Here is a 22,274-nt window from a genome sequence, read left to right as displayed (position 1 = left end):
CTATATGGCAATCTTAAAAACAGATCAAATTCTGCAGATGGTTGGCAATATCAAATTGCATCCATTCATCCCATATATCCCCCAACTGGTATAAGACAGATGACATAGCTATCCACATGAATCAAAGTTCTTAATATAATTTACTTCAGAAAATTTACTCTTTCTATTTTCTCAGAACCCTCTTCCCCCCCCTCCCCCCCCAAAAAAAAGCCTGTTCTTGCAGCCAGAGGAACAATCTTGTCCAACACACAAGGGGTTTTTCCTCAAACCTTAAGATATATATCTATACAGAATTTATCCTTCAGTGAAAGAAACCCAGGATAAATTTAGAGGCTATGATATTGGAGAAGTCATCATAGCAGTGTCAAAATGAGCTCTCCTCAAAGGGAATATGCTCGCTAGCATCTTGACAAAAAACATGATTTCCATTGAGTTTCATATTACAGGTTTTGAATGAAATGAAGCTAAATTACAACCAAAACCAGATGACAAGCCAATGACAACAAAGGCCAATGACAACACAGCCAACACTGGCAAGACAAAACCAACAGTGGCTTTCCCTCAGTGAATTGCCAGTTAACGTGATGCCTTACTCATCTATTGACTGATCTCAAAGACACATGTCAATATTAGCTATTACTACCTCCTACACTTTTCCACACAATTTAGCATGATTTCAGATCGAGACCACCATTTTCAGAAAGCAGGGAAGGAGGGGGAAAAAATCAGGCGAGGAAGGGAAGTCCTTGACAAAGCATACAAACAAAAGCTGTAGATTTGAACAAACTGGGGATAAATCAAACAGTACCTCAGCATGTCTGCCATTCCTTAGGAGGGGGCCCTAGTATAAGCCTCCCATTGACCCACCTGGGTTGAGGGATTACCTATCCCTGAGGAAGTGAGAACAAAAAAAAATGGCTCCCACACAAAGATACTCAAGGGATTTCCTCTCGTCTTTATGGTAAATGTCAGGAGATTTGGAGGGCAGTGCCTGTGTAGGGCAGAGTTTGACAAGGATATAATGTCACTTCTGGATGATGTCCTAGAACTGCCTAAAGAAGGGCTCCCCAACCTTTTTGAGCCTGTGGGTACCTTTGGAATTCTGACACAGTGTGGCAGGCACAGTCACAAAATGGCTGCTGCAAGGGGGTGCCCCAGCCACAAAATGGCTACTGCAGCATACTTTCAGCCACAGACTGAAGATCCAGTTGTTCTGTAGTGGCAGCTGTTGCCAAAACAATGTTTTAAAAACCTCCACAGCCAATTCAGTCTCCTGGCAAAAGCCTCACTTTCTCAAAACATTTTCTGGGCACCAGGAGTGGGGTTGGAGGCTGCCTTGTTGGGGACTCCTGGTCTAGAGTGTCATTGGAAATGACATCACATCCTCTCTAAACTCTGACATTCAGGCACCGCCCGCAAATCTCATGGCATTTGCCAAAACAATTTTGGGAACCTTATTCAGGAAGGATGCCTCAGAACGAGAACAGAGAGACCTGGCCAGCCCAAGTCTTCTCCTGTTTCCTGGGTTCTGTGACATTGGCTTCCTTCAAGGTAATTTTTTCCTGAGCTTGTCACCTCCTTTCTCTTTTCAGCAGAGCACGCACATTGCTGGCCATGTTCCGAAGACCCCTGAGGTGCATGAAAGTCCAAGAGTGCACCTTGGTTCTTTTGACCACCAGGTCAAAACTTTACAACCTGCTGAGATGACCACCAAGAAGGGAGAACATTCAGTAGTCCCCCTTAGCCTCCCAGCCTGTTTAAGCAAAGAGAGAGAGGGAGGCTCTGCTAGTTGGTCTGTTTCCATCAGCCAGATCGGTGAAATGAATGAAACATCCCCTTGGGCAGGAACCTGGACCAATTTCGCACTAGGCTTTTAATCCTGGTTTAATTCTGTCCCCAAAATGACATTCTAACACTAGAATCAGAGAAACCAGCTCTATGACTGATTTCCCACTCACCTCACACCGCTCTCACGTTCCTCTTCTCAGTGGGGCTTCCTTCCTATTTCACACTATCTGCCCGGGGCTGCAACTAGCATCGGCTTTTTCATACGGCAAACAGAAACTTCTAAAAACCAGTTTCTGTTTGCCGCGCAAAAAAGTCGACGCTAGCTGCAGCCCCGGGCAGATAGTGTGAAATCGGAAGGAAGTCCCACTTGAGAAGAGGAACGTGAGAATGAGAACGGCATAAGGTGAGTGGGAAATCAGTCTCTGATTCTATGATTTTAGTGTAGAATGTCATCTTGGGGACAGGACTAAACCAGGATTAAAAGTCTAGTGTGAAATTAGTCCTGCTTTGAGGCAGCTCTTCCTCCCTGCCCTTGGTGGCTTTTATTCAAGTGATAGTGTCCTCCCCATCCCCACTCAAGAGCGGGACATTTTCCATCCTCTTGCACCATGGCTAATTTTAAATACCGCACAACCACAACAGTGTTCCTCAACTTATCCATTTGAGTCAACCCACTGCCCCCCTGGACTTTATTTATTTTTGCCTTTGGCATGCATGTCTAGAGCCATAGTTCTGGATTCCAACAAGTTACTTGGCGAGCAGAAGCCATGAGTTAGCCAGAAATGTCAGTGCTTCCAAAGGCATCATCACATGTCATGTAAAATGGATTGCGACTGTTGCCCATGTTCTTTTCCAATGTCCTCTCTATTTGACGTCCCACCGGGATCTTTTATACCCCATATTGGCCCAAATTTTAGAGACCTCTGACGTTTTAGGGTGCTTTTCTTGCTTGATAATTCTGATCCGGAAATAACAGAATTAGTAGCAAAGGTTTTTTTTATAGAGCTATGGTTACTCGTCCTGATAAGTAGTACTATGTATCAGGTTTTACTATGTTGCTACTTTGTTTTTATTTTGTAATCCTAATTTTATTCTGCATGGATTATGTATTCTTTTAATACGTAACCTGGCTGACCCTCTGTTTTACATTCTTATATATGCCAATAAAGGCTGTCTTGTGTGTGTGTTTATTCACATGTAATGTGTGTGTGTGTGTGTATGTAGGAAGAGCTCCCTCAAGCTTCCCCAAAAGGTTCTGCAGAACAACTGTTAATTAATAATGAACACAGTGGGTAGTCTGTCTGTAGCAGTAAAAAGTAAGAATCCCAGAGCATCTTAAAGACTAACAAATTTTGTGGCAGGGGAGGAACTTTTGTGAGTCACTGCTCACTTCTTCAAATACCTGAAAAGGCAGGCCTTGTTTTTGTAGCAGGAATGCCTTTGCATATTAGGCTACGCCCCCCCCCCCGATGTAGCCAATCATCCTGGAGCTTCTAGTAAGCCCTGTACTAAGAGCCCTGTAAAGTCCAGGAGGATTGGCTACATCAGGGGTGTGTGGCCTAATATACAGGGGGTGGGATTCTAGTAGGAGCTCCTTTGCATATTAGGCCACCCCCCCCCCCCGATGTAGCCAATCCTCCTGGAGCTTCTAGTAAGCCCTGTACTAAGAGCCCTGTAAAGTCCAGGAGGATTGGCTACATCAGGGGTGTGTGGCCTAATATACAGGGGGTGGAATTCTAGTAGGAGTTCCTTTGCATATTAGGCCACACCCCCCCGATGTAGCCAATCCTCCTGGAGCTTCTAGTAAGCCCTGTACTAAGAGCCCTGTAATGTCCAGGAGGATTGGCTACATCAGGGGTGTGTGGCCTAATATACAGGGGGTGGAATTCTAGTAGGAGCTCCTTTGCATATTAGGCCACACACCCCCGATGTAGCCAATCCTCCTGGAGCTTCTAGTAAGCCCTGTACTAAGAGCCCTGTAATGTCCAGGAGGATTGGCTACATCAGGGGTGTGTGGCCTAATATACAGGGGGTGGAATTCTAGCAGGAGCTCCTTTGCATATTAGGCCACACACCCCTGATGTAGCCAATCCTCCTGGAGTTTACAAAACAGAGCCTTGTAAGCTCTTGGAGGATTGGCTGCATCAGGGGTGTGTGGCCTAATATGCAAAGGAGCTCCTGCTAGAATTCCACCCCTGCTAATATGCAAAAGAATTCCTGCTACAAAACAACAACAAAAAGCCCTGTGAAAAGGTATATGATGAAGAGAGCAGTGACTCACAAAAGCTTATACCCTGTCACAAATTTTGTTTGCCTTTAAGGTGCTCCTGGACTCTTGTCTCCTGCCAGTCCATAGTTCTGTCATGTGAAATAAATGCTTACCTCTTTCTTGGTGAACTCCGGCGGATGGTCATTCTTGTCATCCACAACGATGGTCGCTGTAGCAGTGCCAGTTAATCCCACGTCCATGCCCCCCATGTCTTTTGCTTCTATAATGAGCTCATATTTTGGATTTTCCATCGTCTGTAGAGAGAGCAAAGGAAGAAAAGTTATACTGATTTCATTCCTTAGCCAACTGTATGCCATTGACATTCAGAAAGAAAGAATTAAGCAGAAGAACCTTATGGTGGCAAGGCAGCATATAAATGATTGAACTAATCAAGAATAATTGCTAAAATGCATTAAAGGCAAGTTGTGTTTCCTCTGTAAAACCATCAGGTTAAGATCTGCTGAACCTTCTTCAGTTCCTGCATTGTTGGGAAGGTAGAAGAAGCATCTGCAGAACCAAGACAGGTCATCTCTGTTGCTTTAGTTTTGTTCCAGTGGCTTCTGTGGATGTACAGAGTTTGCTTCTTGGATCCAAATTCACCCCAGAGCTCCAAATGTGTGAGGTCTAGGGTTGCCAAGTCCCCCACAAATGACGTCATCACACCGGCGACGTCGCACGCCTGCTGCTCTAGGAGCTTCTGGGAAAACTCTATGGTTTCCCCCCACACTCTAGCAATTTGGGAGGAAAAAACTCTATGGTACCAATTGGAAGGGCGGGAGGGAGGAAAGAAGGAAGGCTAAGAGAATGTTGAAAGATAACTACTTTCTCTAAGTTGCTCCTATCTACAGACCCTCAAGAAAGTGAGATCATAGACTCTAGAGTCCTGATTTTATCTCATAGTATACTAGAAGCCCTCTGTTGAAAACACAGCTCACTCATAATTTCAGCTCCTCTGAAGGATAGTAACGCAAGCACCCACAGGTCTTTCTGGAAAAAGGGATGGGCCTACTGCAACCCAGCCTAGTGAAACCCAGCATTCCTTGGCAACGCAGACAACGATTATGCTACTGAGCTCCTTGTGAACCATCCCCTCTGTCATCCTGTCAGCTCTGTAGAGAACACTCCCAGCTCACCTCTTTTCAGACTAGAACTCAGAGCAGGCGTGGTTGCTTGTCAAAAAAGCATGAAACATGGAACAGGATTTAAGCAACAATAAATGTGTGGAAATCAAGCCCTGATAGTTTCAAGATCTACTGAGTATCCATAATAATGGTGTTTTTTTTTTTTTAAAGGCAATGTTTAATCTCCTTGTTGGGGATCATCTGTTGTGAAATCTTGCAGGTCACATGGCTGATGGATACAATCAGGGCTTTTTTTGTAACAGGAACTCCTTTGCATATTAGGCCACAGCTTCCTAATGTAGCCAATCCTTCGAGAGCTTACAGTAGGCCCTATAAGAAGAGCCCTGGAAGCTCTTGGAGGATTGGCTACATAACAGGGATGTGGCCTAATATGCAAAGGAGTTCCTACTACAAAAAAAAGCCCTGGATATGGTTGCCATCTCTGGGTTGGGAAATTCCGGGATAGACGGGGAGGTGGAGCCTGAAAGGATAGAGTTTAGCGAGGGGGAATGCCATAGAATCCACCCTCCAAAGCAACCACGTTCTCCAGAGGGGCTCTGTAGTCTGGGGCTCCGTCAGCTGTAATTTCGGGGGGAACTCCTGGCCCCACCAGGAGGTTGGCAAGCCTACCAAAGAAGATGCAGCTGGTAAAAAAAAGATAAGAAAATGCACTTCCTTTTAGGACTGACATGCTGCATTATAAATATATTCTCAGCTGTAGACATGGCCGGCCCTGCCACAAGGCAAGCTAGGCAATTACCTAGGGCGCTGGTCTTCTGGGGGCGCAAAATTGGGTGCCCCACATGTGACTCGGGGACTAGGAGGGTTCCAGAAGTTAGCCTTTCCTAGGGTGCCAGGCAGCCTAGGGCCAGCCCTGGCTGTAGTAATAACCATATCTCATGATTTAAGAGAGTAGGTTTTCCTTTTATTTATTAATTTATTTTAGAATGTTTCTATTCCACCCATTCCCCGTAGGGCTTAGGGCAGAGTACAACATACGATAAAACAATAAAATGCAATAAAAAAACATTTTATGAACCATCATCTCAACAGCACTCAGAAAATTTTCTGTCATCACATATTGCCCAGTCCATCTGTCTCACGTCATAATAATATGTTATCCCATAGAAATGGCAGCTATTGTTCCATTTTACAGCACAGGTGACAATAACCATTGTCACCGCGAAATGATGTCACCACGAAATGATGTCACTGAGAGCCAGTTTGGTGTAGTGGTTAAGTGTGTGGACTCTTATCTGGGAGAACCAGGTTTGATTCCCCGCTCCTCCACTTGCAGCTGCTGGAATGGCCTTGGGTCAGCCATAGCTCTGGCAGAGGTTGTCCTTGAAAGGGCAGCTGCTGTAAGAGCTCTCTTAGCCCCACCCACCTCACAGGGTGTCTGTTGTGGGGGAGGAAGGTAAAGGAGATTGTGAGCCGCTCTGAGACTCTTCGGAGTGGAGGGCGGGATATAAATCCAGTATCTTCATCTACCTCACAGGGTGTCTGTTGTGGGGGAGGAAGGGAAAGGAGATTGTGAGCCGCTCTGAGACTCTTCGGAGTGGAGAGCAGGATATAAATCCAATATCTTCATCTACCTCACAGGGTGTCTGTTGTGGGGGAGGAAGTTAAAGGAGATTGTGAGCCGCTCTGAGACTCTTTGGAGTGGAGGGCGGGATATAAATCCAATATCTTCTTCTTCTTCTCCCAGTCATGTGAGCCAGAAGTTCTGACATTCTGCTTTAAAAGCCAGCCTTTTTAGGCCACTCTGTCTTTACTGGAGAGAGCTGTATTCATGCAGACTGCAAGGCAAAGAGTGGGCATTTCAGGAGCTGAGTGCCCGTTTTGCTAACTTTTTTGAAGGAAGGAAAGAAACATCACTTCTACCACTCCCCAACATCAACGTGCCGCTGCTGGTGGAAATAGGGTTGCCAATCCCCAGGTGGGAGCAGGGGATCCCCCGGTTTGAAGACCCTCCCCCTGCTTCAGGATCGTCAGAAAGCGGGGGGAGGGGAGGGAAATGTCTGCTGGGAACTCTATTATTCCCTATGGTCATTTATTCCCATAGAAAATCATGGAGAATTGACCTGTGGGTATCTGGGGCTCTGGGGCGGGCCTGTTTTTGGGGGTAGAGGCACCAAATTTTCAGTAAAGCATCTAGTGCCTCTCCCCAAAATACCCCCCAAATTTCAAAAAGATTGGACCCCTATCCTTCATTATTTCCTATGGAAGGAAGGGATTGAAAAGGTGTGCCGTCCCTTTAAATGTGATGGCCAGAACTCCCTTTGGAGTTTAATTATGCTTGTCATAGCCTTGATCTTGGCTCCACCCCTAATGTCTCCTGGCTCCACCCCCAATGTCCCCAGATATTTCTTGAATTGGACTTGGCAACCCTAGGTGGAAAAGCTGTAGAGATAAAACTCTGGTAAGAATATTTTTCTACCTTTGCCAGCTGCCCACTAAGACAGGCAAACGCCTGACAATTTTGACGCTCCGTTGGCCAGAAGCCGGATGGCCAAATGAAGGAAGAATAATCATTGTCACTGCAAAACGATGTCACTCTCAGTCATGTGAGCCAGAAGTGCTGACATTCTGCCGGGCCAATGATCTAGCTCTATGGTTTCCATAGAGTTTTGGGGCGAGCACTAGAGTGTCATCCGATGTGATGCCAGCACTTCTGGGTCTGGAAGTGACATTGTTGCATGGGGACACCAATTATTACTTACCCGTGGTAACTACCTGCCTCCCCCTATCTGTCTTAGTTCTTATAGCCCTTTCTTACATGGTCAGGGAATGCTGTTCAGTAGTATTTTTTCTCCAGGTCAGGGATCCCGGAGGATTTTTTTGGGGGGGGTGTGGGGGGTCATCTTGGCATAGAGCAAGTGTCACTCGGAGTGTGGGGGGAAGTATTTGTGAGTTTCCTGCATTGTGAAGGGCCGGATGACCCTGGTGGTCCCTTTCAACTCTATGATTCTATCTCCCCCCACCCCCGCAATGGTATGCTCCTAGCATGAGAGCTGTTTTATGGAATCATTTTAGACTGTTCAGTGTGGTTTTAATGCTAGTTTTATGCTCCCGGCGGGCTCTTGGCTTCTTTTTTACAGTTTTGTTTTAATACTGATAATGTCATGGTTGTTTTTATGACTCTGTTGCATTGTTCTTATTTTATGAACCGCCTCTATCGGTTTCTTGGCAACGTGGCATATGCATTTTCTAAATTAATAATAATTTTCTAAAGAAATTTTTGTCAACAGTGATAAGCCTCTGCTTTTTGTGATTGTTTTTTCTAGGCTAATTTGTAATTTGCATGCATGCTTTACAGCTTTATGTATAACGTACACATATAATGTGGTAATGCTGCTTTATTGAGACACAGATAGCATTTAAATGTATACATTTTATTAGCAGTATTCAGCGCAAGGAAAAAAGATGTCGACATGAACTTTGTTCCACACAAAGGAGAAAAGACGGAAGAAGGGATTTGGGATCAAAACATCATCGATGAGAAATTCAAGACCATCACTAGCGGACTTAAAGCTCCAAGTGTAATGAAAGAGGTTTCACAGATTTAGTACTACAGAGTTCATGATGCAGTGCAATCCAACACAAAACACACTTCCAGAGCATTGGCTTAAATACAACTGGATGAGTAAATGCACTGCCAGAAGTAACAATATACAAATTACAGCTTCAGTTTGGATAGAAAACTGCTGATTAAGTTCAGGGGGAAAAAAGAAAATATCTCTGGGTGATGCATATGCCTCACAGACTCTTGCAGTTGTTCAGTTCATATACTTTTTGTATCTGTGTGCCGTTCTGAGTGCCTGTTTGCTAACTTCAACAACACACTGTCCTTGAATTATATAAATGCATACATCCACACATAACTAATGCTTTAAATGCCAGTCTTTTTAGGCCCCTCTGTCTTTACTGGAGAGAAGAACAGTATTCATGCAGACTGCAAAGCAAAGAGTGGGCATTTCAGGAGCTGAGTTCTGAAACTAGGGTTGCCAACTTTGGGTTGGGAAATTCCTGGAGATTTGGAGGCAGAGGGGGAGGGCAGGAAGCTCAGCTGTGACACAATACCATAGAGGTCAGCCTCCAGTGCTGCCATTTTCTCCAGGGCAATCAATAGAGTTCCCAAGTCCCCTGCAGCTTCTGGTGGGGGACTTTTTTGGGTGTGCAAAGCGCGTGTGGCACAATGACATCACCAGGAAGTCACGTTATCGAGCTGGCAACATTGCTCGCCGGCCACTCTAGTTGTTTCTGGGAAAACTCTATGGTTTTTCCGGATGCACTAGCGATTTGGGAGGGGAAAACTCTGTGGTACCTATTGTACCATAGTTTTCCCTCCCAAATCGCTAGAGCGTCTGGGAAAACCATAGAGTTTTCCCAGAAATGCCTAGAGTGGCCAGCAAGCAACGTTGCCAGCTTGATGACATCACTTCCAGGTGATGTGGTGGCTAAAAGGCAAATGCAATTTTGGGCTGTATCAACAGAAGTATAGTGTCCAGATCACGTGATGTGATACTATCACTTTACTCTGCTGTGGTAAGACCTCACCTGGAGTACTGTGTTCAGTTTTGGGCACCACATTTTAAGAAGGATATAGACAAACTGGAACGGGTCTAGAGGAGGGCGATGAAGATGGTGAGGGGTCTGGAGACCAAGTCCTATGAGGAAAGGTTGAAGGAGCTGGGGATGTTTAGCCTGGAGAAGAGGCGGCTGAGAGGTGATAGGATCACCATCTTCAAGTACTTGAAGGGCTGTCATCTAGAGGATGGTGTGGAATTGTTTTCTGTGGCCCCGGAAGGTAGGACCAGAACCAATGGGTTGAATATAAATCAAAAGAGTTTCCAGCTCAACATTAGGAAGAACTTCCTGACCGTTGGAGCGATTCCTCAGTGGAACAGGCTTCCTTGGGAGGTGGTGGGCTCTCCTTCCTTGGAGGTTTTTAAATAGAGGCTAGATGGCCATCTGACAGCAATGAAGATCCTGTGAATTTGGGATAGGTATTTGTGAGTTTCCTGCATTGTGCAGAGGGTTGGACTAGATGACCCTGGAGGTCCCTCTTCCAACTCTATGATTCTATGATATCAATGCACCGGTGACATCGGGGCTGGAAGGTTGGGAACCTCCAGGGCAGGAAAACCCAACCCCTGCCTGGCCTGGGGACTTGGCAGCCCTGACCAGTATCTCTTGTCTGGAGATCGGGAGATCTCCAGGCCCCACTGTGAGGTTATATAAAGACTAACAAAACAGTGGACAATTGATGAATAAATATTGAATGTGAATTTATAAATATTAATTGATTATTCAAAAATACATTTTTAAAAATTCGTATCACTTCACAAGATACAACAGTTCATAGATACACAATCCAATGTGCCAGGAATAAAGTTCCAAAGTTCTTTTCCGTTCATCGAGTCAATCTCGGATTTAAAGCGCTTGTAGGCCATTTGCAACATCTACAAGCGCTTTAAGTCGGAGATTGACTCGATGAACGGAAAAGAACTTTGGAACTTTATTCCTGGCACATTGGATTGTGTATCTATGAACTGTTGTAACTTGTGAAGTGATACGCATTTTTTGAAATGTATTCTTAAATAATCCATATTTATAAATTCACTTTCAATATTTATTCGTTCATTATCCACAGTTTTGTTGGTCTTCATATAACCTGCTTGTACTGCGGGATTCTAGGTTCTACCCCACCTTGAGGTTGGCAAATCATCGAAACTGCCTTCATTTCAGTACCAGACTCATAATGCAGGTATCTTTTTGGCGGTAGCACCAATTCCCAACAGCAATTAATTACCCACTTCTTCATGGCTCCTTGTTGTCTTTTCCCTTCAAACAACAGCCTGCGTTTATTCTCAAAGCCACCCACTTGTTGTTGGCTTTTTAGTGGGTGAAAATCTCTTGTGGACTGAATAATGGAGCCATTTGCTTTATTATTCCAAGAAGGAAGGGGAAATCTGCTTTTATGCCAGTTTGCTGACAAGGTGGTTTCTGTATCAATAAGATCCTAGGGGATATTAAGTATGCTGGTGGGAGCTGTCTGTTGTTGGGATGGTGTTGCCAACCTCCAGGTGAGGCCTGACGAACTCCCAGAATTACAACTGACCCTCCAGATGGCTGAGATCAATTTTCTTGGCTGCTTTGGAGGGTGGACTCTATAGGGTCATACCCCAAGGTCACTCCCTCTCCAAACTTTCCTCTCCCCAATCTCTCCCCTCCCCCCAGCCTTCAGGAATTTCCCAATCCAGAGTTGGCAATCTTAAATTTGGAAGTAACATTTCTGAGTTAGAATTGCAAAAACCCATGATGGCAAGTACCAGGGCTATTTTTATCAAGTCTCTGTAAAACTCTGGCCAAGTCTGTGCCTGACTTTGGTTCAAGCAGAAAGCCTTCTGGGTAAAGCCATAATGTATTCCAATGCTGCTAGCTGAACCTCTCCCTAACCCCCCTCCTTTGTTATGTAGTCTTGCTTTGAAATGGGAATCTGAACACTTTATCTGAGCCTTCTCAGGCTACGCGTCGGGGGATCTTGGAGCCAAAGACGCTCAAGGCCAAAGTAGGCCTGAGAACGAAATGGTAACATCAATGTGTGAATGTGCCCTGCATAGTGCCCCTCCCTAAAGAATCCCTTTGAAGTGTACCTTATATGCCTGCCTTTACTGTATGATCTTCAGTCTTTCAATCTGAAGCTATTCAAGTACAACCTTATCAATAAACTAGTTACTTTGTTTCAACAACGACTTGTTATTGAATTGGGAGACTTGACAATTTTCGAGCAGGAATGCACAGGGATGCCATTCTGGCTGGCTTGACATCAGGGGTGTGTGGCCTAATATGCAAATGAGTTCCTGCTGGACTTTTGCTACAAAAAAAGCCCTGGCAAGAGCAAAACAACAGTGGCAGAGAATGTAGAAGAAAAGACTTATGGGAGCTGGCATTATGTGTCTCAACTCCAGGTTGGAAAATTCATAAGAACATAAGAGAAGCCATGTTGGATCAGGCCAATGGCCCATCCAGTCAGACACTCTGTATTACATAAGAGAAGCCATGTTGGATCAGGCCAATGGCCCATTCAGTCCAACACTCTGTGTCACATAAGAACATAAGAGAAGCCATGTTAGATCAGGCCAGTGACCCATTCATTCCTACACTATGTGTCACATAAGAACATAAGAGAAGCCATGTTGGATCAGGCCAATGGCCCATCCATTCCAACACTCTGTGTCACACAGTGGCCACAAAAATTCCTGGAAAGTTGGGAATGGAGCCAAAGAAGGTGTGGTTAGGGGAAGGAGGGACCACAGTGGGGTTTAATGGCATACAGTCCACTCTCCATAGCAGCCATTTTCTCCAGGGGAAAGTGATCTCTCTTGTCTGGAGATCAGTTGTAATTATGGGAGATCTCCAGGCCTTATCTGAAGACTGCCAACCATGACTGGCATGTGTGCCTCAAGTTCCGTCAAACGAGACAATCCAGACGTACTGCCAATGAGCTCCCAGTGAGAGCCATCAAAACCAATAATCAAAAGGCGAGCCAATCACTTTTTTTTCTGGACTTAAAAGTTTTCATTGAATTTTCTACTCACAAATACAGAACATAAAATAACTTGAATTACTTCAAAGGCACCTAAACTTACATACTGTAATGTGTGCAATCAGAGTATCTAAACAACAATCAATAACCATCAAGAATATTCAGATTACAAGAATAATAGCTCTCTGCAATATGGATTTTTCGGAAGGATGTCAGAGTTAGCGAGCCAAACATGGCAGGGGTGTCGAACTCATTTGGGAAGAAGACAACGACTGCAGATTTATACCCCGCCTCTCTCTCTGCATCAGAGACTCAGAGCGGCTTACAATCTCCCATATCTTCTCCCCCCACAACAGACAACCAGTGAGGTGGGAGGGACTGAGAGGGCTCTCACAGCAGCTGCCCTTTCAAAGACGACCTCTGCCAGAGCTATGGCCGACCCAAGGCCATTCCAGCAGCTGCAAGTGGAGGAGTGGGGAATCAAACCCGGTTCTCCCAGATGAGAGTCCACACACTTAACCACTACACCAAACTGGCTCTTTCAGCCACCCTTTCAAGGACAACCTCTGCCAGAGCTATGGCTGACCCAAGGCCATTCCAGCAGCTGCAAGTGGAGGAGTGGGGAATCAAACCCGGTTCTCCCAGATGAGAGTCCACACACTTAACCACTACACCAAACTGTCTCTTTCAACCACCCTTTCAAGGATGACCTCTGCCAGAGCTATGGCTGACCCAAGACCATTCCAGCAGGTGCAAGTGGAGGAGTGGGGAATCAAACCTGGTTCTCCCAGATAAGAGCCCGCACACTTAACCACTACACCAAACTGGCTCTTTCAACCACCCTTTCAAGGACAATCTCTGCCAGAGCTCTGGCTGACCCAAGGCCATTCCAGCAGGTGCAAGTGGAGGAGTGGGGAATCAAACTGGATTCTCCCAGATAAGAGTCCGCACACTTAATCACTACACCAAACTGGCTCTTTCAACCACCCTTTCAAGGACAACCTCTGCCAGAGCTATGGCTGACCCAAGACCATTCCAGCAGGTGCAAGTGGAGGAGTGGGGAATCAAACCGGATTCTCCCAGATAAGAGTCCACACACTTAACCACTACACCAAACTAGCTGTCTTAAAAGTCAGCCTTTTTAGCAATGGATCTGACAAAAATGAGACCTGGTTGGTCTGGGTCGTGTTTAATTGAACATAACTTTGTTACGGATCACTGCTGGCAGCAGAGGTTTAGAGCATGGCTTGATCCATGTCAGAAACAAAGTTACTGGGCCCAAAACTTTCAGAAAAATATTGAGATGGAAAAATGGGAGATTTTCTGGAAAATAAATTATAAGGTAATAAAACCTGTTAATTTTCGTGAAAATTTTTTTAAGTTGTTCCACAGGTGGTATATTACCCCCCTTCAGCTCTCCAAGATTAACAAAGTTTTATCTCCCAAATGTTGGAAGTGCGAATCAGAAATAGGCTCCTTTTATCACATTTGGTGGACATGTAAAGTTGTTAAAAATTTTTGGTTGAGTCTCTACGGTATGTTGAAGGCAATACTTGATGTTAATATTTGTTTTAAACCCGAGTTAATGCTTCTCTCATTTGTCAGAAAAGAGGTCCCCTTAGAGGATGAATATTTAACAATTTACATTATCACTGCGGCGCGAATTGTATTCGCTAAATACTGGAGACAAAAGATATGTCCAGATATGAGTGAAGTCATAGCTAAAATCCTTCAGGCTGCAGAGTCAGATATTTTATCAAACTTGCTAAAAGGGATATCTGAAAGTGAAGCTAGTAGAAAATGGGTAAAATTTTATAATTGGATAGGAAAAAGAAATAACATACTACATTAGTAGTAGTATTTGTTAATTACTTGGTAAATGGATGTTGGTGATGTATTCTTTTTTTTCTCTTATTAATTTGTATCCCTAAATACCTCCTTAAGGATGAAAGATATGTGTGTAATAGTAAGAGTATTTTCCTTTTTTTCTCTATGTAAAAGAATTGTTGGAAAATATTGATGACTCAATAAAATTTTGAAAAAGTAAAAAAAAAAAAAAGAAACAAAGTTACTGTGGCTCCAGAAAACAGTGAGAAGAGAGGCTGACGAAGTACGGGACAAGAGAAACCATGAGGACTCCTTTCTATACGGCTCCTCCTTTTCCTCTCCATTACAACGTCACCAGCGGAACCTTTAAGGACTCCAGCCTACAGAACTTGGATAAGGCTGTTTCCTATGTAGAAACTTTGAAGTGCATGATTTGGGGGAGTGCAAATACTTTCTTCTTCTTCCTCTTCCTCTTCCTCCTTTACATTTATATTCCGCCCTCTCTGCAAGAGGACTCAGGGTGGAGAACAATGAATTATATAAAACAATTTAAACCCAATAAAATACATTTAAAACATTCTGTGGTGCTATGCATTTGATATGGGGGGATCTTCCTTTTTTTCTGTTAATAATCCCGTTTAGTCTTATATTTGCACTAAATCAAATGCACGTACAAACATTGAGAGTGTGAATATTTATTGCTGACTGGTGATTTTTTGTAGCTTTCCCATTTGTACATCGGTACCAGAAAATATTTTATTTTCTCCAGGGGAGCTGATCTCTACCAAATGGTGGTCAGTTCTAAAAGTGGAAGATCTCCAGGCCCCACCTGGAGGCTGGCAACCTTATCACACCATGCTGAGGTCTCACCCCTCCCAAGCCTCATTCTCTCTGGGCTCAGCCCCGAAATCTCCAGGTATTTCCCAACTCTACCATACACTGAGGGAGTGCTGTCTACAATCGGTGAATAGTTTGGTTCTGGAACAGCCTTTAAATCTCTTATTTGCGGATGGATTAGAGGAAAAGCATATTAGCATCCAACAAGGACATTAATGCATACATATATATGTGGAGGTGGACAGGTTTTTCTATTAATACCGTTACGTGGTTTCACTTACCGTTCTAAAGGGTTTCAGAGTTTTGTCAGTTATGATTGATTTCTGGTAAGTAACTTTTAGAATGCTTTTCAAAAATTTTTTTTTTTTTTAAAAAAACCTTTTATTTCCAGCGCGGTTGTATTTAGTGGTTCAGAATAGAGACCATACCGTACACTTTCTCGTTTCCACTTTGCATAGTATATACTTGAATAATTCATGTACGTCCCTGCAGAAGTGAATAACACTGCCTTTCAAAATGTACTCACTGAAAACAATCACTTGCTATACCCTTCTTTTGTAGGACATACCTAAGGATATGGGGCCTGATTCAGCGGGGAGGGTGGGATATAAATCAACTAAACTAGACTAGACTAAATTTGTGGCGTGCTGGAATTCAACTTTTGAATCCTTTTTGGAGTTTTGGGATGGTAAGCTGAATGGAACCTCTGCGGCCCAACAATTTGGTGACAAAATGAGAACTTTTGTTCGGGGGAATCGATGTAGACCATGTGGTGTGTCACGCCAGACCTCTGGAGCAGCTATCAGGACTGTTGAGGCATGACCCACACCTTGGGGCGAGGGGAGGGGGCAATCCTGCCACCAGACTACAAAATGATTCTGCTGCATGTGTAGGGGATGGATGTAGACCAGGGGTGGCCAAACTTGCTTAACGTAAGAGATGCAAAGAATAAACATCAGATATTTGAGAGCCACAAGGGAGGGAGGGAGGAAGGAAGGAAGAAAGGAAAGAAGGGAGGGAGGGAGGGAGGGAGGGAGGAAGGAAGGAAGGAAGGAAGGAAGGAAGGAAGGAAGGAAGGAAGGAAGGAAGGAAGGAAGGAAGGAAGGAAGGAAGGAAGGAAGGAAGGAAGGAAGGAAGGAAGGAAGGAAGGAAGGAAGGAGACATTGGATTTATATTCCGCCCTCCACTCAAGAGTCTCAGAGCGGCTCACAATCTCCTTTATCTCCCTCCCCCACAACAGACACCCTGTGAGGTGGGTGGGGCTGTGAGGGCTCTCACAGCAGCTGCCCTTTCAAGGACAACCTCTGCCAGAGCTATGGCTGACCCAAGGCCATTCCAGCAGGTGCAAGTGGAGGAGTGGGGAATCAAACCCGGTTCTCCCAGATAAGAGTCCGCACACTTAACCACTACACCAAACTGGAACGAAGGAAGGGAGGGAGGGTAGGCTTCCCAATCCCCAGGTCCCAGAGGGGGATCCCCCGGTTTTACAGGCTTCCCCTCTCCCCCAGCCAGCTGGCCGGCGAGGGAAGCCCCGCCCCCAGAGCCATCATGCACCTCTATGAATGATTCCCATAGGGAATGATGGGGAATTGATCCACGGGTATCGGGGGCTCTGGGGGGGCTGTTTTTTGAGATAGAGGCACCAAATTTTCAGTATAGTATCTAGTGCCCCTCCCCAAAATAATTCCCAAGTTTCAAAAAGATTGGACCAGGGGGTCCAATCCTATGAGCCCCAAAAGAAGGTGCCCCTATCCTTCATTATTTCCTATGGAAGGAAGGCATTTAAAAATTTGTGCAGTCCCTTTAAATGTGAGGGCCAGAACTCCCTTCAAGTTCAATTATGCATGTCACACCCTTGCTCTCAGATCTGCCCCCAATGTCTCCTGGCTCCACCCCCAAAGACTCCTGGCCCCACCCCCAAAGTCCCCAGATATTTCTTAAATTGGACTTGGCAACCCTAAAGGAGGGAGAAAGGAAGGAAGGAAGCTCCCTTGGCAATGATTGTGCCCAGGGGTGGAATTCTAGCAGCAGCTCCTTTAGGCTACACGCCCCTGATGTAGCCAATCCTCCAAGATCTTACAAGGCTCTTTTTTGTAAGCTCATGGAAGATTGGCTACATCAGTGGGTATGGCCTAATATGCAAAGAAGCTCCTGTTAGAATTCTACCCCTGATTGCACCCAGGGCTTTTTTGTAGCAGGAACTCCTTTGCATTTAAAGTCCATACCCCCTGATGTAGCCAATCCTCCAAGAGCTTACAGGGCCTACTGTAAGCTCCAGGAGGATTGGCTACATCAGGGGTGTGTGGCCTAATATGCAAAGGAGTTCCTGCTACAAAAAAGCGCTGCCTAAAGGGGTCATTCTAAGAACACCTGGGCAATGATGGTGCACCGTCCCAGTCCCTCATCTCCTGCCATTAGACTTGCCAATCCCCAGGTCCTAGTGGGGGATCTCCCAGTTTGGCAGGCTCTTTCCTGCCACCAGTCAGCTGGCTGGCAGGGGGGAAGCCCCGCCCCAACAGCCTCCATTTGCCTTCAAACCTCAGAAGGTTTAAGATGATGCTGGAACAATTTGCTCTTTAAAAGGCGTGTGCACCCTTCAATCTTCAGCTAGGTGAGCCTGCAAAACAACATGGGACGGAGGAAAAGAAGCAGCTCAGTCCCTCCCGTTTCTTATTTGCAGAGTACATTGGTGAGTAAATTGCCCCAGTGAGACTTCCAAACTAGGGTTGCCAAGTCCAATTCAAAAAATATCTGGGGACTTGGGGGTGGAGCCAGGATACTTTGGGGGTGGAGCCAGGAGACATTAGGGGTGGAGCCAAGATCAAGGCTGTGACAAGCATCATTGAACTCCAAAGGGAGTTCTGGCCGTCACATTGAAAGGGACGGCACACCTTTTCAATTCCTTCCTTCCATAGGAAATCCTGAAGGATAGGGGCACCTTTTTGAGGGCTCATAGAATTGGACCCCCTGGTCCAATCTTTTTGAAACTTGGAGGGTACTTTGGGGAGAAGCACTAGATGCTATACTGAAAATTTGGTGTCTCTACCCCCCAAAACAGAGCCTCAGATACCCGCGGATCAATTCTCCATGATTTTCTAGGGGAATAAATCTCCATAGGGAATAATAGAGTTCCCAGAAGACATTTCCCTCCCCTCCCCCCGCTTTCTGATGACCCTTTAGCGGGGAGAGGGCCTCCAAACCGGGGGATCTCCTGCCCCCACCTGGGATTGGCAACCCTATTCCAAACTGCTTTTATTTTGGCTGCATTGTGTGTGTGTGTGTGTGTGTGTGTGTGAGAGAGAGAGAGAGAGAGAGAGAGAGAGGAAGTACAGCCAGCTGCTGGGGAAATGAAGACTGTATTTAAGGCTGCCAAGTTCCGGGCCGGGTGGGGCTTCCCTTGCCCTGGAGGTTCCCAACCTGCCAGCCCGCATTGGGCCGGTGGGGGCGGGATATTCTCCCGACATCGCCGGCCTGATGACATCACTCTCATTGATGTCACTGTGCCATCGCCGTCACGCGCCGTCCACTTTAGGAGCTTCCGGGAAAACTCTATGGTTTCCCCAGATGCTCTAGCAATTTGGGAGGGAAAAATCTATGGTACCTATTTTCCCTCCCAAGTTGCTAGAGCATCTGGGAAAACAATAGAGTTTTCCCGGAAGCTCCTAGAGCAGCTGACACGCAAGGTCGCCGGCACGATGTCGTCACTTGCGAATGATGTCATTGCTCTGCGGGCACAAAAACAGTCCCCCACTGGAGGGTGCGGGGGACTCGGCAACCCTGAATGTATTCAGGGAAACTGCACCAATGTATTTTTATTTATTTATTTTAGGGAATAGGAAAGTCTCCTGGCACCACCCCCAAAGTCTCCTAGCCCCACCCCCAAAGTCTCCTGGCCCCACCCCCAAAGTCCCCAGGTATTTTGTGAGTTAGACTTCACAACTTTACCTGCCATGTGCCAAGTAGGGTTGTGAAGTCTAACTCACAAAACAGGTTGGCAACCTTAAAAAGTGGTATCACCCGCAACAAATGTTAACCCCCAGACAACAGAGGTGGGCAGAATGCAATATCACCTCTTTTCCAAATGCAATTATGTCGTCTTTGGAGATTAGCATGCCTGTTTTAAGCCATGCTTATTTGTAGCTTTAACAAAAAAGGTATAATAAACTTAATGGGCAGGCATTAAATCACGGCTCATCTGGTGTCTCATTTATCAACTCGAGCTAGGCGCAAACATTGTACTGTTGAGAGAATTGTTATAATTACAGCGGGGAACCCCTTCATTATCCTATAAATTTACACTTTAGTCATTTAGCCCGCTGCATGACTAACGCCTGGCACGATTTGCGGTCTACAAAACAAGTACAATTGCATCTTCCCCCTTCCACAATGTTTCCCCCCCCCCCTCCAGCAAAGGGCCAATTTGTATGTTGGCGGAAAGTACTATCAAATCACAGCCAGTTTATGGTAACCCCAGATGGGGAGAGACCATGGCTCAGTGGTAGAAGGTTCTGGGTTCAATCCCCGGCATCTCCAGTTAAAACAGTCAGGTATGAGGTGATGTGAAGGTTTTCCGCATACGATCCTGGAGACCCACTGCCTAGACTAGATAATACCAAATCTGATAGTCCAATGGTCTGATTCAGTATACAGCAGCTCCATGTATGTGTTCATAAGAACATAAGGGAAGCCATGTTGGATCATGCCAATGGCCAAATCCCAGATATGTCATCAGGAGATCCACCAGCAGGACAATGTGATCCCATAGGTTTTTCAAGGCAAAAGGTGAAGAAAAGTGGTTTGTCATTATCTGCTTCTGGTATAAAATTCTGAACTTTCTTGATCCAAGTACTAACAAAAGCCAACCATGGTTAGCTTCCAATTTCTGATTAGATCAGGCTCATCAGCAGATGGCTCATCCATAAGAACACGAGAGAAGCCATGTTGGATCAGGCCAATGGCTCATCCATTTCAACATTCTGTGTCATAGAAGAACATAAGAGAAGCCATGCTGGATCAGGCCAATGGCCCATCTGGTCCAACACTCTGTGTCACAGAAGAACATAAGAGAAGCCATGTTGGATCAGGCCAATGGCCCCTCCAGTCCAACGCTCTGTGTCACATAAGAACATAAGAGAAGCCATGCTGGATCAGGCCAATGGCCCATCCAGCCCAACAGTCTGTGTCACACAGTGCCCCCCCCCCAAAAAAGTGCCATCAGGAGGTCCACCAGTGGGGCCAGGACACCAGAAGCCTTCCTAGATCAACACGTCAGCCCCTATACTGTGTTCATATTGCTGGTTTACTGGGTAGCATGTTAAGCAAGTACCTGGGAGGTCTAGGTTCCAGTCCTTACTGAACTTTGCAACTCTGACTTTCGATTATTTGCTGCTAGCCCAGTTTACCTTCCCAGTTTATTATGGAAATACAACGGAAGACAGAAAAACCATAAAAAACCACCCAGAAATTCTTGGAGGAATCATAGAACCACAGAGTTGGAAGGGACTAGTCCAACCTCCTGCACAGCGCAGGATATTCACAAGTACCTCCCCCCTACACCCCCCCCCATGACCCCTGCTCCAAGCCCAAAAAATGGCAACCCTCCCCCCCACAAAAAACCCAACCTTTTTCAGGATCCCTGACTAGGGTTGCCAATCCCCAGGTGGGGACAGGGGATCCCCTGGTTTGGAGGCCCTCCCCCTGCTTCAGGATAATCAGAAAGCGGAGGGAGGGGAGGGAAATGTCTGCTGGGTACTCATGATTCCCTATGGAGACTTATTCCCATAGAAAATAATGGAGAATTTATCCACGGGTATCTGGGGCTCTGGGGGCTCTGTTTTTTGAGATAGAGGCACCAAATTTTCAGTATAGTATCCAGTGGCTCTCCCCAAAATTCTCCCTAAGTTTCAAAAAGATTGGACTAGGGGGTCCAATTCTATGAGCCCCCCAAAAAGGTGCCCCTATCCTTCATTATTTCCTACAAAAGGAAGGCATTTAAAAGATGTGCGGTCCCTTAAAATGTGGTGGCCAAAACTCCCTTTGGAGTTCAATCATGCTTGTCACACCCTTGTTCCTGGCTCCACCCCAAAGTTTCCTGGCTCCATCCCAAAGTCTCCAGATATTTCTTGAATTGGACTTGGCAACCCTATCCCTGACCTGAAGAAACTGAAAAAAAATTGCTGCCTGAGCCCTAGGAAGAATGGACTGAAAATAATCTTTTGCGCTAGGAGCGACCAGGAGGGACAGGAGACCGTTATGAGAACATATTGACAGATCTCTGGGTTATCCACAAAGTCAGTCAGGAGAAGATAAGAACCAAAATAAATAAATAGCTTTGTGCAGTTAGAGTCAACTTTGGGAACATGAATAAAATGACAAAGGACATTTCTGGGCTGGGTTTAAGCACACTGGCGTTTTGCATTCCATTGTCTGGAAGAAAACAGGGCTCTGAGGGTAGGGTTGCCAAGTCCAGTTCAAGAAATATCTGGGGACTTTGGGGGTGGAGCCAGGAGACTTTGGGGGTGGAGCCCGTAGCAAGGTTGTGACAAGCACAACGGAACTCCACAGGGAGTTCTGGCCATCAAATTTAAAGGGACTGCACACCTTTTAAATGTCTTCCCTCCATTGGAAATAATGAAGGATAGGGGCATCTTCTTTTGGGGCTCATAGAACTGGACCCCCTGGTCCAATCTTTTTGAAACTTGGAGGCTATTTTGGGGAGAATCAATGAATGCTGTGCTGCACATTTGGTGCCTCTATCTAAACAAAAAAAAAAAAAAAACCAGCCCACCCCCAAGCCCCTGGTACCTGCAGATCAATTCACCATTATACCCTGTGGGAATCGGTCTCCATAAGGAATAATGGAGTGGCCAGCAGACATTCC

The 22,274-nt window shown here is 45.6% G+C and overlaps 1 protein-coding gene across 1 annotated transcript in view; it reads right to left on the bottom strand.

The window, feature by feature from the left end:
- CDH13 (cadherin 13) overlaps positions 1-22,274 on the bottom strand; it is a 1,257,603-nt gene that overhangs the window by 246,390 nt on the left and 988,939 nt on the right. The window contains exon 8 of the mRNA XM_060253738.1: positions 4,171-4,311. Coding sequence (XP_060109721.1) covers positions 4,171-4,311 — 141 coding nt within the window. The remainder of the gene's footprint in view (positions 1-4,170; positions 4,312-22,274) is intronic.

This window comes from Heteronotia binoei, chromosome 14, assembly GCF_032191835.1.
Source record: "Heteronotia binoei isolate CCM8104 ecotype False Entrance Well chromosome 14, APGP_CSIRO_Hbin_v1, whole genome shotgun sequence".
Classification (NCBI taxonomy): domain Eukaryota; kingdom Metazoa; phylum Chordata; class Lepidosauria; order Squamata; family Gekkonidae; genus Heteronotia; species Heteronotia binoei.
Note: the sequence above shows the minus strand (reverse complement) of the source record. Positions and strands in the feature narration are given on the sequence as shown.